Raw genomic sequence first — 18,928 nt, forward strand, 5'->3', positions numbered from 1 at the left:
CGACCCGCCTACATGTGTGATATCCCTCCGCGAATTGAGAATCATATTTTCCCTGTGAATGTATGAATACAGTGTAAGCATGTTTCATTGACAAGGCTAGATGAGGAGGAGTGATATAATGGCTTTTTTCAGTGTTGTAAAATTATTATTATAACAAATGATATGCCATTTGGTTTTATTCTAGTACCAGCGGAGCGATACACAGTGAAACCTGTAGATATAAGACCATCGTTTTCGATGGTCTTCTGGTTCACAGGATTGTTAGCAAAGGAAGTAACTTTGCGGGTAACTGCGGTTGCGGCTTCCCCGCACAGAACCCTCTGGGAGAGGTGTCCCGTATAGAGCATGTAAAGCACGTCAACTCATGCGGTTATGGTTCAACTTTAAATGTATTGCTTAAATATATTTGCTCATTTGTCAGTTTAGGCAAGGGATTCAAAAAGGCAACTTTGCTTTGCAAACCTAAGGCCTACCAAGTATATCATTATATATGCTTGGCCTAAAGTTGAAGTATTATCATTTTGGTTTGGTTTAAGGTATAGGTTAAAATTAATGAGTTCATTCATTGTTAATGAAACATTTACTAGCCTTGATTTATAGTTCAAGGTAGATCAAGGTCAAAGGGTCATTTTAAAATGTTTGAATTTTAAAAGTAATTAATAGTGGGTCAAAAGTTTTTGGGATTAAGCAAGTAAATCTGCTGTTATGAATGTCAGTAAGTCATTAACAGGATGCGCTTGCAACAATCCACCAATTCTGTAATTGTAAATGTTGTTAGATTTATTTTGGTCCAGATGTCTACTGTTATTAAATAAATAAAAAAGTGCCATCATGCCAGAGGAGAATTAAGATCAGCCAGAAGGATATTTTACAACCTAAAGGGAATTATAATGGAGAATAACTGATGAATTATGAGGGACAGGCCACGAGAGGGAATGACACTGGAACAGAATTAAGTTAATTTATTCATTGTTTTAATAAATTTTCATACAGTTGCATTAGCTGGCATGGTTTGTTTTGACCACAAGATGGCAGCCCACTAAAGGAGCCAGAGGCAATTAAATCCTCAGTGCTGAAAGTATTTCAAGCATAGTTCCAGCCCTTTATGTGTAACAAAACACAAGACATGGGCTGCAGGAATCCTTTGAACTGGTAATGAAGTGTTGCAAATATTGCACTTCCACCTCATTTTCTTATTTGGTGCCTGGCATAAACTTGCGTGTTGTTTAGAAGCAAAGGAAATTAGTCTTTTCATAAGATAGTGCTGAAGAATTTTGTATGGATATGGCAGCTGTCAAATATTAGTCTAAGTCAATAATATTTTTTGTTTTATTTTTTTGTACGTCTTATTTATTCTTATATTAATCATAAAAACATTTAAGGATGGTTGCCCAAAATAATTTGATTTTGCAATGACTGTTCTGGTTTTCATTGATCCTCTATGGTTGTTGTTGTTTTTTGCCCTCTTTCATGCATTGTGTTGCTTCTACAGGAAAATCAGTCACTATCTAAAATTAAAACAAATCACCTTTCATGATCATTTTGAAGGTTGTTCCCAATGTTTATTGTCACAATATTAATTGCTGTCATACACACTTCTGTGGTTTACCAGTAAAGGTGTAAGGCAACAAGGCTTGAGATTCTTTTTTTTATATCATAATGCTTGTTTCAATAGCTTTGGAAATAATGAAGGCAGGTTCAAAGATGATCATTATTAACTTGGCCTGTCTCCTGCCCACATGCTTTACTAATGGCTTTTAATTCATAATTCTCTCCTTTACAGCCTCCTCTGTCCATAGAGTGAAACCACTGGCAAAAGACTGCAGGATGAGATACTCCTTTCAGTTAATGTCATGTATAATTTAAGAGGTAATCAGACATACAATGTGACATTCTCATTCTCTTTCTCGCTCTCTGTTCCCTAAGTTATAATGAACTGCTAAAAGATGTTTGTCTCAGGCTTATTGCACTGTCCTATTCGTTTCATTAGTGTTTTCTTTTTTGTGTGACAGGGGCTTTATGCTGAGAGGGGAGAGTGGATGACACACTGGTTCTCCAGCTTTCCAAAAACCACTCATGTGTCCATTAGATTTGTGTTTTTTTATAGCGCTGCGGCTGCTGATGCCCTTATGATGAAACCACATCACCCGTGCATTATTATTTCTCATATAGAAAGAAGAGCACTTTCCTTGAGACTGAATCAACAATACCCCGGAAATCTATTCATGTATCTGAAGCACCCATGTGCATTATCTCTTTCTATCCATACATATGAGGACATGTTCTCGGTGAACCAGCTCTATAAACAATTGAGTCAAAGACTCAGACAAGACAGTCCACCAGCTGAGTGAATATGGGTGTTAATGGAAATCTTAATCTTATAACGTGAATGTCAATCCTATAGAACCAACGTTGATTTCTCAATTTCCAAGTTTAAAAAAAATAAATCTGCTTGAGTGTGAATTGGACGGGCAGATACTGTTTTTGTCAACTGGTAAGCATAAAAAGGGTGTGATGTCAGAGTCTTCCACCGATGATTGTAATTGGTTTGCACAGGCTTTGCAAAGGTAACTCTGAAGGTGTTGATGGTCAATCACTGCTGCCAGATCCTGGTTCCCCCTTTCTTCTTTCTTTCTCTTTCTTTCTTTTGTTTGTTCATTTATTCTTTCTTTCTAAAAAACACACCAAATGTCCACTGTGATATTCTGAAAAATCACATGTTGTGTACATTTTTGAACAATTGTGTGGTAATTCTTGTGTTGTACAATCCGGATATAAGTTATCAGAATGAATAAATAAATCTTTAAAAAATGATTTGACTGCAAACATGCATAAAATGAAAACGTTTAAAGTATTGCATTGACAGATTTTAAACCACATATCCAGACACCATTCATTAGCAAAACAGCCACAGCTCTAACGTTTTCATATTATACTGTTTAATCTTGCTTTCAAATGTAAGCAAGTACATTTACTAAAGTACTGTACTTCAGTACAATTTTGTGGTATTTGTACCTTAGTATTTCCATGAATACTTCTACCCCAGTCAATTCAGAGGGAAATGCTGTATGTCCCCTACATTAATTTGCTATATACTTTGAAGTGAGTATTTTAAGATATATAAATGTATGTATATATATACATATTATAAACTAATAAAATGTAATGCATTGATTAAGATTAAATCATTGGATCCAGATTAAGATCAAATAATTTGATCCAATCATTTTGGACTTCTGATCCCCCTGGTTTTGGCCCCTGGTCATAGTTTGTGCTAAAAATTCTCCATTGGTTTCATATTGAATTATTCAAATATTTCATATAAAGTATCAGTATTGTCTAACAATATTCCTGATGTTGATCTGATGTGGATCTGATGTGATGCATTGACGTGGAACTGCCTGTAAGAGATGGTAACCTACACTACCTTCATGTAATCACTTGAATAACAGTGTTTTCAATGACGTCTTTATCTGATCATTAATTTAGAGCTAATAAGAAGCCCGACGGCTGAGTTACTTGCTGTTTTAAAACAACAAAACTTGAACAATGTGCAGTCAGTGAATAAAACCAAACAGCTGATACTGTTATAACATAAACTCCCTTACTGCCGGTGTGATTTGGAGTATAGTTGGACGCCGTGTGCAAAGCACAGTGGTAAGTTTTCCAGTCCGCACACCAGGCTTTATTGACCTTTCACAGCCAGGCAGGCAGCTGTTGCTAATTGTTTATCACCACATCCTGTTTCTTCACTGCTTCCTTTATTGAAGGGACTCACCTGCATTTATAATGATTTGTCGTGTTTTTGATGGTTGGAAAAGTCTGTCCTCAAATGTCCTCAAAACCTCTGAATCTTGGTGTAAAATGTACTGGCACAGATAGGTACTTGCTTGTTGTTTTAACTTTTCTAAATGTTATCAGAGTAAATATTACTTCACTGATCTCATCCAATGATTGTGTTGTGTATTTATTGTTAATTTATGATCCAGATATTGTACTCCTTACCTGGGATTGAATTTCAGCCATTTTGATATATGGAATCAATGTTACACTTATTGACTACCTTTCTTTATGTATCCAACAGTACAAGATGTTATTGTTCTCTACCTGTAAATAAAGTTCAAGAAAACAGAAAAAAATAATCGCAGTAGGATCAAGCTTGAACCTTAAAGGCTAGCACAGTTAAGTTAAAAATTTAAAACCAGAAATCCAAGAAGGTCAACATTCATATAACTGAATACAGTCACTATTCATGTGCTCAGGTTTCAATGTATATTGTTAACATTCCAAACCATCTGATCAACCAGAATAAACACAACCAAATATATCTAGGTCATAATGTATCTTAGTGGGGTTAAAAGGGGGGTTAAATCCACATTATCTGTAGTACTTTATTGTGGTATAAAATCACATGCAATCTTTCATTACTGTCGCCTTGAAGGGCCTTTTCTCGGCTCTGCACTCCCACCTTTTTACTGACCAGCCTATTGTTTGGTTGATACCGGCCAGATCACCATCGAAGTTATAGCTATTACAATCAATGGACCAATATGCCAAGATATATAAGCTGACCTATAGCATTTCCATTTGTTAATAGGTTCAGCATTTGTTTTCTATAGCAGAGGGTTTGACTCTCCCTCGTAGCCATTTTCATCAAAAAATGACTTATTTAATATATTCCCCATTACACATTATTATTTAGTTGTCTTATTGATTTAAAACCAAACAAGCTGCATTACAAGCATACAGCATACAGTGATATAAATAAAAATGTGTCCCTAAAATAGTTTATTCCCATTCCTCATTTAAATTAATAAATACAGGCATATTGAAACAGTATTGATTTAACTTTAGCATTTCAATGTTGAAACTACAAAATAAACAATGTCCATTCAGCGGCATTTTTTTCATATAAACTGTGAAAACTGTGATAACAGCCTTTCTGAACAGAATTAAAGTTGAATTGACATCCTCAGAAATAAGAGAGCATCATAATCAAACCCTCTGACCAGCTTAACTGATGAGAGATCATTAACTCCTCGCAGTCTTCATCGCTTGATTAACTTTCCAAATAGATGAATCAACAAATGTTTTACGCAGTTGCTCGGTGACGTCAGCCTACTACAACCAATCCAGTGTCTTCCGTAGACACCTTGTTTTTGGTAATCCTCTTTCCTAGGAGGAGCTGTCCCGACCAGCATCTCAGTGTGCGCTCTGTTTGCGCCAGAAATAGTCCCTTTAACGAGAGCCAGTTTAAGTGGCCTCGACTTATGAGGATCGGATTTTCTCTTCAGGCATTGCGCTACTTTGTAGAAATAGTCCTACGTGATGTTTAGGTGGACCTATACATTTTTACGCACAAAACCTGAGAGGGGAATTCGTTAAAGAGTTTAGTGTTTGGCTTTTTTACTTTCCCTTTGACTTTCCTTTACGGTAAACGCCGCCGGTATGTTTTCACTCTTGTGCGGATTGTTGTGTTTCTGTGCGCTTTGCAGCGGTCAGATAGCGACGAGAGGCCAGCCGGACGATGGGAAGCGGTACATCTGCCGGGCTGTACCCATCAGCGGCGATTCAAGCTGCCCTGTGACTTTATTACCAGAGCTGAACGCCGGGAGCCAGGAAGAGGAGCTCAGAAATACTGTCATGCAGCTACGAGAGACAATTTTACAGCAGAAAGAAACGATTTCCAAACAGATAGGCACCATCAACGAGCTGACCACCAAGCTGTCCCTATGCGCCTCGGCCACCGACGATAGGAAGTACGACAAGGGGGGTTCCTGGGGCAAAGAAAAGCAAAATACAATGGGGGATGTTCCTAGAGATCCAAATGACACAATTGACAGTCTTGGAAAAACCATGCAAGGGCTCAAGGACCGGCTGGAGAACTTGGAGGTAAATCAGAAACCAAATGCTCAAGGCGTACAGTCAGTGCCAAAGCCATGCGTAAAGGCACCGTTAGACTCTTGGAGCAGATTTATTGGATCACCACACGATGTGGATTAACTTCTCAGCAGTAGTCTGGCACTTCTGAGAATCATTATGCACCGTGGTGATCAAACAGAGAAAGAGAATGTCTAATTGGCCTGCTTTTAATTCCTAAAATAAATAATCCGTGGCCTATTATGAGACAAGAGCTACTATTCTTGTCAGACCAACTGCAGTGCTTATAAGAATGAACACTGTTTTCCTCACAGTCTTAAAATAGCAACGTGTTGGTGATTTCAACCTCTCATGCATGTTTAACTAACTGTGTCAGCAAATGATCATGCCGGCCTAATGATAGGGACATGCTGGGGATCATTTATTGCCACTTTCAGTTTAACAGAAAGTGACCAAAACCTTATATACAGTCCATAAACTATATTTGCAGGCCTTTCAATCAGTGATATAGGAATGGACTGATAGAGAAGTGATGTAAGACATCACCTGTTGCTCTGAGGAGGGTCCCACTGTCCTTGATCATCTCTGTGCACTTCCTGCTCATGTTTACCTGTCCGTCCTTCCTCAGCAACAGCAGCTGCGGGCCAACATATCCGGCGCCTCCTTCCCCAGTGAGCTCCGCGACATCTTGCAGCGCCGGCTCGGGGAGCTGGAGAAGCAGCTTTTGAGGAAGGTCAGCAGCCTGGAGGAGGAGAAGAGCATGCTGTCCAATGCCACAGCCGCCTACAGGCTGAAGACAGAGAGCACGCTGACCGCCCTGGTGGACAGGATCAGCGAGCTGGAGAAAGGTGAAGGAAAACGCCGGTTCATTCAACAGTTGTCAAGTTCACATTGTCATACCTGTATAGATAAAGTCAAGATGAGATATTGTTAGGGTAAGGTAAGGTAAGGTAAGGTAGTAGAGAGGATGTGTTGATGGGAAAATGGTTCATGGTGCTGCACAGAAGGAAAGATAAGACTTTATAAAGCATGCTACCTATTGTACATCCACTACACTAATGATGAGGAGGCAGAGGAAGGCCCTCAGGGGAATACAAGAGTTGAGAGGGTCTGATGAATCAGAGACAGACATGAACATATTTTTTTTACATAAAAGGGGCGTTTGTTGAGTTTTTATATCACGACTGTCTCCGTACTAAACATAAAGGGAAGTGATGCTGCTGTTTTCCCTTTTCCATTCCAAGGTAGCAATTAACAAGTAAAAAACAACAACTCATGGGACACTCCACACATCTCCCTTCCTGACCTTTTCTCCTCTCTTTCTCTCTCTCTCTCCATGTCTTATTCTAGGAGGGGGAGACTTCAAGTCCCCAGAGCAGTTTAAGCTGTCCCTCCCCCAGCGGACCAACTACCTGTACGGCCGCATCACCAAGAGCCTGCCAGAGATGTATGCTTTCACACTCTGCATGTGGATCAAGTCCAGCGCCAGTCCTGGCATAGGGACGCCTTTCTCTTACGGTGTGCCGGGCCAAGCGAATGAGATTGTGCTGATCGAATGGGGCAATAACCCAATAGAGCTGCTCATTAACGACAAGGCAAGTAGTTTCTAGGTTTACTAAATCTACTATTTTTTTAAGGATACATTATTAAGGACATTGTATTCTGAACCATTAGGTTGCCCAATTGCCGTTGGAGGTACGTGATGGAAGGTGGCACCACATTTGCATCGCCTGGACCACACGAGACGGCCAATGGGATGCTTACCAAGATGGAGGGAAGCTAGGAACTGGCGACAACCTGGCAGCCTGGCACCCCATCAAACCCGGGGGGGTCATCATTCTTGGGCAGGAGCAGGTGAGGAAGTGAAGCAGGACCCCGTGAGTCTGACTCCCGCCCGTATCTGTAGCTTTACGCATCACTCTAGCTCCTTTGTCATGATCAAAGAAAGCAGAACAGATCACTTATATTTGTACCGTCAACTAGTGCAGCATTTTCCCATTTTCACAAGTCAAACACTTCTAAGTACAATGTCAAGCAGTTCAGCTAATAAGCAGTGTTATTTATGGAACACCGTTGTACACCTGAAGCAGCAGTAATAGGCTGCAGGAAGGTTATCATGACAAAACAATTAACAAAATAATGGGAGTTCTGTCTCTGCCCACAGATGCTAAGATCTCCCTCTGGAACAATCTGTGTATTATTAAAAAATGTCCGAATGAGATCCATCAGTCTGTAAAGTTTTGTGGAAATCAAATGTGTTAAAATCTTCAGTGTTTGAAGTCGCTTCTTATCAGAAGACATTTTCTAGCTATATGACTCAGAACAAAGTGACAAAAGCAACTAATTCAATTCAGCATGTATATATTTTATATACAATTTTTAAACATAAAATAAAATCCATCCATTACTTTGGTTTCTTGTTGAACAACTATTGAATGGATTACCATGACATTTTGCACAGACATTTGTGCCTCCTAGAGGATGAACTCTCATATCTTGTTAGCACATTTTGTACTGATATTCATGGTTCCCAGAGGATGTGCCCTAATGATGTTAGTGATCCCCTGACTTTGTGGACATTCATGGTTTTAGGTTATATGTCATTACAATTATCGGATCAATTGCCATTCATGTCCAACTCAGGATGAACTGCAATCACTTTGGTGATCTGCTGACCTTTTATGTAACGCCATCATCAGGTCAAATTGTCATTTGTTTAGACCATTGTGACCAAAAACCTGAAATCTAATGACATTCCCATCTTTACTTTGTGTTTAGTACAAAATGCCCATGTTAGCATGCTCAAACTCTAAACTAAGATGATATAAATTGTAAACATTACACTTACTAAACATCAGGATGTCCTTGTGTGCTTGTTAGCTTTGCTGGTGTTAGCATTCAGCTCAAAGCACTGCCTAAGTGCAGCCTCCAAGAGCTGCTAGCATGACTGTAGCATGTGTGTTAGCACAATAAAAGGGCTAAATTAGAAGGGAACAGAGAGATGCTAAGATGATGTTATGAAGGTTCATTCACTTGAGTGTACATAATACACACTAAATACTGCATCCTACTTATTGATAGTATAGATTAATGGGGTATAGTATTCAGTACCGTCTGGAATGGGATCACAGCTCAGTCAGACCGTTTTGTGAACTACAGTGTGACATTTGGACAAAAGGCCCTTTTCACAGCAGCCATTTTGACATGTCAGCAGGGTAAACACAGGTGTAATTAATAACATTAATTATGAGCCCATTCATTTCTTACCCTGCAATTGAATGTCAAAATAGCTGCTGTGAAAAGGGCCTATTAAACAAGTACTGTAATGGTGTCTTTATTTCTTAATCAAAGCTTTATTAAAATCCGTTTATGGCATATATTTACACACGCTGCTTCAACATTTGCGGAATCGAACAAAACAAGGAAAAAACACTGATTAACCCTGAAAGTTTAATGACTAGTCCACCCATAGTCCCACTGACTACTTCCTCAACCTCAGTAAGATATCTGGCTTTGATTACATTGTTGTTAATGCGTTTACCATTAACTTCCCGCTGTTTATGGCCCCTACAGGACGTGGTGGGCGGGCGCTTTGATGCTGGACAGGCCTTCGTGGGCGAGCTAAGTCAGGTGAACATTTGGGACCGTGTTCTGAAGCCGGTCGAGATCCAGTCCATGGCTAACTGCAGCTCTTATATGCCCGGAAATGTGATCTCCTGGCTAGCAAGCAACGTTGAAGTTTTTGGGAGGGGAGCGTTCAAGCGGCCCTTGGAGGTGTGTCAGGATCGACTCCCGAAAGCTTAAAACTCAAAACTCATCTGTCTACCTGTCTTTAGATTAGCTGCTGTTTCCATCCATTCAGCAATTTTTTTTAATTGTCTGCCTTTTGCTGACAGGCAGTTTATGGACTTTACTTTACACATTGATGTGTAACAATTTTTGTTTTATCTGCTCTGCACCGAGAGGTATTTCAGATTTGGGATCCAGGTGAGAGGTCATGTGGAGGGTTAACCCCATCATTGAATGGTGGCCATTTCATATCATATGTATCATTTCTCTCTTTACCACGACTAAGGTACTTCAATCCTTCAATACACCCACCCCCATTGAAAAAGGTCCCCTCAGGTATCAGTGCTAAGACATACATCCTCATCCCCACATAGCCTCCCACACACCCCTCCCTCCTCACTCAAAAGCTTTGAAGTAATGAAAATCCACTCTAGTCCGACACAGACGCACGCATGTTCTGCAACCACTACAAATACACTGAGGTCCAGACAAGCTGACAGTTTCCGTCGACATGTGAGTAAGTATTGCGTGCTGTGGCAGTGAGGATAGATTAAAGGTCTGGCTAGTGTTATGTCTATTCCTTAACTTGTAAAAGGCTTAGAGCCAGCATCAACCCCACCTCTGGTCCTGACATGTAGCTCTTTTGAAGGAGAATATTACTGGAAAAGTACAATTTGGCACTTTATCTGTATTAGCGGTTAGTTGGAGCATGTGTGCAATATACTACTATAGAAATACTACTGTGGATTTAGTCTCTGTCAGTCTGTGCATACATAAGTGATACCAGTGATACTAGTGAGTTTATCACCGTGCTTTTCTTTCCTTGCCTTTCTCCGTTTCCAAACTTGTTTAAATGGTTAATCATGTTTGAAATGTATTCATAGCTTCAATGTTGTGCTATATCTTGAGTTTGTGATTTGTCACACTGTTGCAGTTCAAGCATTTAACAGCAAATGTAACAGATTAGATCAAAACTCTCTAAAATGTATTTTGAATATATAGTGTAATTTTCCATTATTTGTGTCTTTTTTAATGTAATCTCTGTTTTTAGCACATGTATAAGACATTGCCCACCTTTTCTTGTGGCCTTCTTATGGAGACCTAAGTGCCATTAAATGTTTTATGTGTGGAAAATAATTTGCTTTGCCTTTAATGAAAATGTGGAAAATAAAGAAAATTCCTTCTGCAAATCGAATTCATAAATGTTGTTTTTTTGTTTTATCTGTAAGCCATTACATTGCAAGTTCTTCCTGTTATCCATTTTACATATATTATTATAGGCATTTAATCATTCAGTTATGGCAGATCAACAACAGATTAAAATCATCTTGCCATTTGGTAGCAGTAATGGTCAAGCTGGCAGTTTGACATGGCATGAGTTAATCACACAGGCTGAGCAGGATCTCGAGGCTCAGAAGGCTTGGGCCAAGACAGCAACAGGTGTCCTGGGTGGCATTAGCAACACTTAAAAGATGAGAAAGACTGAAAGGTCAGGGGTGGAGTCACATCCACACGTCCTCAGACAAAGCTTTCTAATCACACACTGCTTTGATAACTGCTGAAGTAGGGCTAAAGCTGCACTTGATTTTGAAGGCCATAAAGTATAAGCTTCAATAAAATCCTGATTTATAAAAACAAAAACATTACACTGTTTGGGTTTCTGGAGACAGGGATAGGGTTTTGTTGTTGCAAGCTTTACAATATGGTCTTCAGTAAAGTCGTCTGATTCATTTGTATAATTCACATAGGGCTGTTCCTTAGGTGGCCTCGTCTGAGGACTCCATTAATGCCATGTGAATTGTCATGCCGTAGTGTTAGGCACTTCTTTTTTCCTCTCTTCACAACATCCCATTTTCCTATGACACAGGCTGAAAGAAAAAAAAAGCAATTACATAAAAGTTTTTATCTTCCTATGTGGAGCTGAATTCAATCAATTATGCTCATGGAGATAGGAAAGAAGATGTCCAAGTAATGTCAGTATCTGTTCATACTTTATACGCATGTGTTTTATGTCGGATTTTACAAGCTAAAGCTTAAATGTCTGAATAGCCACCTGTTTTCTCTCTTATATGTCCTTCCCATCAGCTTTAATCTTTAAATATGATGCTTTAAGTGTGGCTGTTGTTTTAGTATGTTAGGTAGCACTTTTCTAATCAGAGAGCATCCAAATGTTATCCTACCACATAGAAGGCTATTTTAATTTGAACAACTACCCACCAGCGATAGATAATGTGGTATATATTTTTAAGGTTCAATCTTTGTGAATAAAATGTTTCTTACATGACACAGCTTCAGTAGATGTGAGTGAATGTAACAGAGTTCAAAACCATGTTCGTTAAATGTTCTTCTTCTAAAATCTGGGAAAGGCTGCAGACTTTAACCACAGCAGAGTTTTAGCTCAAGGTCGATCCTCTGATGGAAGTGAAGAATTCATCTTGGGACCTGCAGCTTCCCACAGCATCTCTGACAGCTGGCATTCATTAGGAGACTCACATTAATAATGTTGTGACATCTCTAACAGAGGACGAGCGATCATTAAACACCAGCAAGGTACTCAACAGCGTGAAAACAATCTGACTGACGTCAGCACAGTTGGAAAGATTCAAGGATTTTATATATTTATACAACCCCTCATTTCATTCAACTCTTTCTCTCCTGACACTGTGATGTTTTCTTGTTTCTCATACTTTATAGTGAAAAATGTATTCTATAGTATGTTTTTACAGCAGAAAGGCTTGTTCTTATTTGAAAAAGTGTGTTGTGGTGAAGAGGTGGCTCCATGGCCGGGAATATCAGCCCACCACTTTGGTTCAGACTGAAATATTTCAGCAACTATTGTATGGAATGCCATGAAATGTGTGTCAAGAGGATGAGTTCTCGTGACTGTTCATCCGCTGACCTTTCCTCTAGTGCCACAAGCGTGTTAATCATATCACTTTTCCAGTGAAATATCTACAATATCTACAAATTGGATTGGCCCAAGTTGTTAGTATGACTGTACACTCTTACATCATGTCTCAAATTCACAACATAAACTGCAAATGTTTAGTATATAGTGTGTTACATGTTCCTCCGAGCAGAGCAGGGTCCAGACTCTATTTAAAACCTTCTTTTTGTGAGTGTGCTGTAATGCATAATATTCTCCCACAATGCAAATGGATTTATGAATTTTCATAAATTGTGGGTGAAACAGCTTCAAAGACATCTTGCAAAACAAAAAGACAAGTATTAAAACACAAAAAACAATAAAGATTCAGTTTTGCTTTCTCTTTTTTATGTTCTTATGAAGGTACTTGGCAGTATTTACAGTTTAAACGGCATCTTTGTATCGCTTGCATCATCATCTGTTAGTTTAAAATGTTTAAGTTTGTGATACTTATGAATGCTATATACTGTGACAATTGGTTTGTAGTCATACTGTATAAGTTTAAAAATACAAATGTCAGAGATCAAAACCGAGCTGCAAAATGTATTATAAAGTATTTAATTCTAAAATAGCAAAAATGTTTTATTCTTTTTCCAGAAAGCAAAGCAAAGCATGGCCCAAATGTATACATCAATATGGGAAAAAAACATAAATAAATGATTTATTCACAGCATGCTAAAATGAACGCTCATTGCTTAAACATGACCTGCAATTGTGCTATTAATTTATTATGAGTTCATTTGAATGTCAGTCTAAGGTCTGTGACTCATTAATTGATCACCCTATAATACAGAAGGTGCGTGAACTAACTGAGCATTTGTGACTCAACAATTCATTAGCACAGCTTAGACCATACTCTTAAACACATACAGGCACTGCTTATTCAACTGTATTTATTAAAATGTGTTGTGCACAGATCATTAATAGATTTACCTATGTAGATCTTTAGTACAGTGATATGCAATATGAGGATTGTTCTGTGATGCCACGATTGTGCATTTTTCTTCTTTCTACATGTTCAGTATTCTGGAGCACAGACGCAGAGCAGACAGATGAGCAGTCTGATGGTTAAGAGGAGTATTGAGTCTCATACTGAGCAAGGAGTGGCTCCTTCTCTCCCCTCTTCACATTGGAGAAGTTAAAAACAATCGCGCTTTGACCTTCAGAGTTTTGGTTCTTCAGGAATATAGCGTTGCTGGAAGTAGCAATCTGCAAAAAAATCAAATATGACCAGACAAATGTTGTAAAACATAAATTTGATTCAACATTTTAGATTAAAGACAGTTCTACAAACTAGGTCTGGGAGTTTTTGTGCCACAGACAATTTGTTGCTCAGGCATAACTTATTTGTAAGCAGAGACAGCCTCCTTGTGGTCATAAACTGCAATCACAGAAGCTCTTTATGAGGGTCTAGACTCCATTAATCAGAGCTAATGAAGACAAACACACATCAGGGATTATATGCTGCTAAACATGATAAAGCATTTTACCATCGTTTTACTTAAACTTTACCCTGGGTAATAAAGAGTTGTATTGAAATATAAAAGAGTACTTTATACAATGTAAGGTGTCTTGGTTAGATGTCGCAACAAGTTCAGTTCTGTACCTGAAATCTGTTGTGATGAAGAGGGCGGCAGGCGATGACCGTGATGAAGGAGAAGGTTGCTACAAGAATGGCAGCACATGACAGGATGAAGATCAAGTGGGTGTTAGCTGCAATTCCAAAGGAGGAAAAAGAGATGCTGCTTGTGAGTGTGGTCCTTTTAGAATCAAAGTCAAAGTGAAACAGCATTTATACAAAGTTTTATGATGATGTAGTTCCATTTGAAACTGGATATTTTAGAGACAATCATGTTGGGAGGTAAAACAACGACAATATTAAATGGTCAAAAATACCCAGATTGTTGATATTGATATCAGAATGTTAAGAAAACACTTAACTTTGTTACGTTGTTTTATATGTAAGGTATCAAAGTGCAGTACATGTGAATTAAAGTGTGTCATGTTTACAACAATGTTAAAGTCTTATTCAGTATCTCAGTGACATGAAGAAAGAGGTTTACTTTCATCCCTTATTGGATTCACTTGCTGCTCCACCTATAAGCCACACTGTAGAAGCTCTGTTGCGACGACAACCTTCACAAATGCAGTCCATTGATGGGAGCTGAAAGCCTATGAGGGTGTTAGCCACACTAACATTTATCTATACGGAAATATGACATTATTTAGTATGTTACCATATAAGACTCTAACACTGTCTGACCCCAAACAGCACAGCAACAGACGTCAAAGTACAGTATGCAAAGTCAAAATGTTCCTACTAAGTAGCAAATAAGAAGCAGACACTAAAGGCTGCTTATTTTTAGTTTATTTTGAGTTTTATTTGGATCACAACAGCAGCGAATCAATTGAACACAGTGGACATGTGCCGAGCAGTCAGATCACTCTGGGATCTGCCCTGCCTTCCATTCCCACTGTTCCCTCTCTGTCTGTGGAACTAAAGCAGCTAATCGGCACATGCTAAGTTTTATCTGAAACACCTCATGACACAACACAGCTTTCCTTATTTTCAAGAACCTTTTTTAATTGGGGAATACCATACAGGAAAAAAATATTAATTATTAATTAACTTTTAGAAATAATTAACTGTTTTCATGAAGCAAATTAAATTGATTAATCAATGTAAAGTGTCACGGATTTTGATTCATTTTGAATTTTTCAAACTGCAGCAAAGCAGTGAGATCAGAGAGCTAAGAGAGCCGAGTACATTATGACCTTAAATCTTTAAATGGCTATTTTATTTAGAGAAAAGTGTGACCAAATGAATGCATTTATATAATAATAAAGATATCTAAAGATTATGAAAAATATTATGAGTTTATTTGATAATACCATTTTACAAATAAAATAACTAAGTTCAGCATTCATCCGCTCAATGGAAAGGGACATAGATGCATAAATAATTGAATTAATGAAATAAATAAAAAATATACATTTAATATACATATATATATATATATATATATATATATATATATATATATATATATATATCAATTGTTAAAAAAACAAATTGACAGACAATTTAGGATTTAAAATATTAAATAATAACATAAAATATTAATTATTTGAATTAAAACAAATTGACAGACAATTTAAATTTTACCAATAAACCAGCTGGTTTGATCTTCTCTATTTTAATGTTTGGTTTTATCATCAAAAAGCTTTTGCGAGATTTTCTAGGTCATCCTTACAGGTTGTTACTAAGAGTAAAATAACAGCTTTTTCTTATTCACAAATGCAGTTTAAGTGGATGAATGAGAAGAATCTACACTTAAGTAGAGCCTCCATCTTGTTGTGTAACTTTATGAAAAGGCACTTTTGGCATTATCTAATAGATTTTGGAATGGTTTCATAACCCTGAATAGTCAAATAGTTTCCTAAACCCTCCATTTAGAAAGCAATTTTCTGCACTTTAGTTCCTCTGTTTCATCTCTATGTTGTGTCTCTCCTCTCTCCTTCCAGAGAGTGTGTGTGTGTGTGTGTGTGTGTGTGTGTGTGTGTGTGTGTGTGTGTGTGTGTGTGTGTGTGTGTGTGTGTGTGTGTGTGTGTGTGTGTGTGTGTGTGTGTGTGTGTGTGTGTGTGTGTGTGTGTGCCACTCACTGTTTCTCCTAACATAGAGGCTGAAGGAGGTTTGCATCTTGCTGACGTCATTGTGTACGCTGATGTCCAGGCAGTGGACGCCGGCAGAGGTGAAAGTGTGGTTCAGCCGCAGGGTGTTTTCATACAGCATGGTCAGCGTGCAGCTCCCCGTCATGTCCGGCACACAGTTGTCCAGGAAACGCCAGCACACCCACATGGGAGGACTAAAGACGCACAGACATACATGAGAGAGGGGGTCATGATATTTCACTAAAGTGGTCAAGCATATCAAATTCAAATTCAAATCTTAAAAATGAAAGAGTAAACAGGTAGGGTGATATTTTTTTTCATGCTGATATTCATCATTGTTACTTGCATTGATCATATTGCATTAAAGATAACCTGTCTTTAATTACAATTAACATGAAATAAAAGATAAAAAATGCAGCTTACCTTCCATCAACGTGAAAAGCCAAACTGAGGTTCTGAGACACCTCGTAATCTGAAGGCCCTTTCAGCTCGATGTTTTTTATGGCATCTACAAATGAATTTCAGTTATTAGTCATTTTGTCACTTTCTAGGAGTAGTTTTAGCTCAACTTTACCTTACAAAAATACAGTATGTACCTCTATATAAATCCACTTTGACAGTTTATTCAACGCAATGACAGTTACGTTTGACCATTTCACAGTTATCTATTCTTTTTCTAGGATTCATTTCCAAATTCTGAAGTTACCTGCCTATATCTGCCTTGTTTTATTAAGATTTGCTGAAACTAATCCTTATCATTTGACCATTTTATTTGTTTCAATTAATTAAAGTTGTAAGGCTGAATATGAACCTTTTATATTTTGTACTAAAAGATAAAACTACAAACCAAGGACTTGGACATCCGTGGAGTAGACGTCAATGATTGGAGGTGAGTATTTTGTCCAATTCCCTCCTACTTTCAGCCGCAGTGTGTAGTTCCCTGACTCGGAGTAATGATAGCGGACAACCGGCTCAGTCCCGTGGATCACCTCTCTGGATCAAAATAAGTAGTAAAATATTTTTAAAAAGGCATCGCACCTTTGTTTACATTTCAGATTTTAAAAAGTCCTCGTACCCGTTCCCTAAGTCCCACGTATAGGTGAACTTTGCCATGCTGAAATTCTTTTGGTGATCAAAGAGTTCAAACATGGTCTCAGTGGGGACATCTGAAGCCAGTTCTCCTGTGTCCCTCACATAGGTGGCATTTCCATCCATCTGGTAGAAAACCAACTTTCCAGCGATGTTTTCTGTTTAAAAGGAAGGATATTCTAAGTTATGAAGCCACAATGTCTGTAAAAAAAAGTATAAATGTGAATTGTTGGTTGGCCTACCCAAATCTGTCAGAGGGTCCATGCTGTCTGCCACACCCAGGCCGACCAGATAAAGGAGCATCAAGATCCATGCAGCATTTTTTCTGCAAGCATACATCCCACAGTTTGAAAAGAGATCAATAAAGTCAAACGTCTTAAATGTAAGGAATGTTAGATTTACCTGTCCATATCTGCTGGTCCTCAGGAGGACCTCAAGTATAAGTAAAGTTAATCCTGGAAGCAGAGTGGTTGGTCATGTGGCTCCTTCTGACTGCCTGTGAGATTCAGAGCATGCCGACTAGAGCTGTAAAGGCCTTGAAATTGTCACCATGCGTTTCAATCATGTGGCTCTGGAACAACAATCAGCTTTTGTGAAGGAAGCTCTTGCCGGGTCGCATTTCTGTCAGATATGTGGGGCATCTTTCTAAGATGTGGCCATTTGAAAACAGAAATAACACCTAGTTTCATAAGAACAGTGGAGGTACATTGATATCCACATGGTGGTGCTAAAAACTCAAGGCTCAACCAAAAAAACTGGTTATATTATTAACATTTCTTGTTGGCCTATACTCAGATTTAATGGTAAAAGTCAGCATAATCTCCCCTTTTTGCTTCCTTACATATAACACAAAGAAAAGAATGGTGTGTATAAAGTCATTCAAAATATAGGCTACACATAATAGATAGTACTAAGAAGTGACACTACATTATTTGTTTTGTCTTGCTAAAATGTGTTGAAGCTATACTCAGGGAAAAGCAGACAACTGCCCCAGGCCCTAAACCTTTGTTTATGATTTGTCTACATTTGATTAATTTCAAATTTGTTTGAATGTACAGCACTAGATCACACTATCAACTAAAATGGCAAGGGTCCATTTTTCTTGAAGTCTAAGAGAAGGGTCCAAGGGTTTCACAGTTTGAAATGTCAGACAGAAATCACTGAATTTTATGGTAAAAGCTTGTATTCATATGGTAAAATATGGAATCAAACTACAACATCAAGATTTGAGGTATCAGAGTTGGTATGGAGAGAGAAAACTAGTTGCACATGTAAGCACTGCGCTATTGTTCATTGTTGTATGTAATATGAACTACTTCACAACGAAAAGTGTGTTACGCACCTTTACCCCAATTATGATTCATGGTGCCTCATCAAGTCTCATAAAAAGCAGGCTAGTGATAATATACTGATGACTTTTCAATAGATTGGCATCAGGCCATGCACGTTCATGTTTTACAGCAAATGTCACACCATGTAATTAACTTATCCTCAAGTTTCTAAAGCCATGTGACATTTACCTATCCTCATATGATACATGTTAATATCTCATCAGGTAGTCCAAAAACAGCA

The 18,928-nt window shown here is 38.2% G+C and overlaps 2 protein-coding genes across 2 annotated transcripts; one reads left to right on the plus strand and one right to left on the minus strand.

Moving 5' to 3' along the window:
• Positions 1-5,352: 5,352 nt before the first annotated feature.
• nptx2b (neuronal pentraxin IIb) lies at positions 5,353-10,511 on the plus strand. The gene is made up of 5 exons (XM_054599281.1): positions 5,353-5,892; positions 6,509-6,728; positions 7,231-7,475; positions 7,555-7,734; positions 9,454-10,511. The coding sequence occupies exons 1-5, from the start codon at positions 5,449-5,451 to the stop codon at positions 9,682-9,684; spliced, it is 1,320 nt and encodes a 439-aa protein (XP_054455256.1). The 5' UTR covers positions 5,353-5,448; the 3' UTR covers positions 9,685-10,511.
• Positions 10,512-13,663: 3,152 nt separating this feature from the next.
• Positions 13,664-17,659, minus strand: tmem130 (transmembrane protein 130). The gene is made up of 7 exons (XM_054599466.1): positions 17,599-17,659; positions 17,343-17,514; positions 17,115-17,260; positions 16,691-16,775; positions 16,259-16,461; positions 14,202-14,308; positions 13,664-13,804 (listed from the first exon to the last, which is right to left on the minus strand). Exons 1-7 carry the CDS (start codon positions 17,657-17,659, stop codon positions 13,664-13,666), a joined length of 915 nt encoding a protein of 304 aa, XP_054455441.1.
• Positions 17,660-18,928: the final 1,269 nt, after the last annotated feature.

The sequence above is a fragment of the Anoplopoma fimbria genome, chromosome 5, assembly GCF_027596085.1.
Source record: "Anoplopoma fimbria isolate UVic2021 breed Golden Eagle Sablefish chromosome 5, Afim_UVic_2022, whole genome shotgun sequence".
Classification (NCBI taxonomy): Eukaryota; Metazoa; Chordata; class Actinopteri; order Perciformes; family Anoplopomatidae; genus Anoplopoma; species Anoplopoma fimbria.

Coding starts and splice junctions, on each gene's coding strand:
- nptx2b (XM_054599281.1), top strand. CDS start 5,449: ATGTTTTCACTCTTGTGCGGATTGTTGTGTTTCTGTGCGCTTTGCAGC. Junction 7,476..7,554: donor AGCTGCTCATTAACGACAAG/GCAAGTAGTTTC, acceptor CTGAACCATTAG/GTTGCCCAATTGCCGTTGGA. Junction 7,735..9,453: donor TCATTCTTGGGCAGGAGCAG/GTGAGGAAGTGA, acceptor TGGCCCCTACAG/GACGTGGTGGGCGGGCGCTT.
- tmem130 (XM_054599466.1), bottom strand. CDS start 17,659: ATGCTCCTTTATCTGGTCGGCCTGGGTGTGGCAGACAGCATGGACCCT. Junction 17,515..17,598: donor GGACCCTCTGACAGATTTGG/GTAGGCCAACCA, acceptor CCTTTTAAACAG/AAAACATCGCTGGAAAGTTG. Junction 16,776..17,114: donor CACGGATGTCCAAGTCCTTG/GTTTGTAGTTTT, acceptor ATTCATTTGTAG/ATGCCATAAAAAACATCGAG.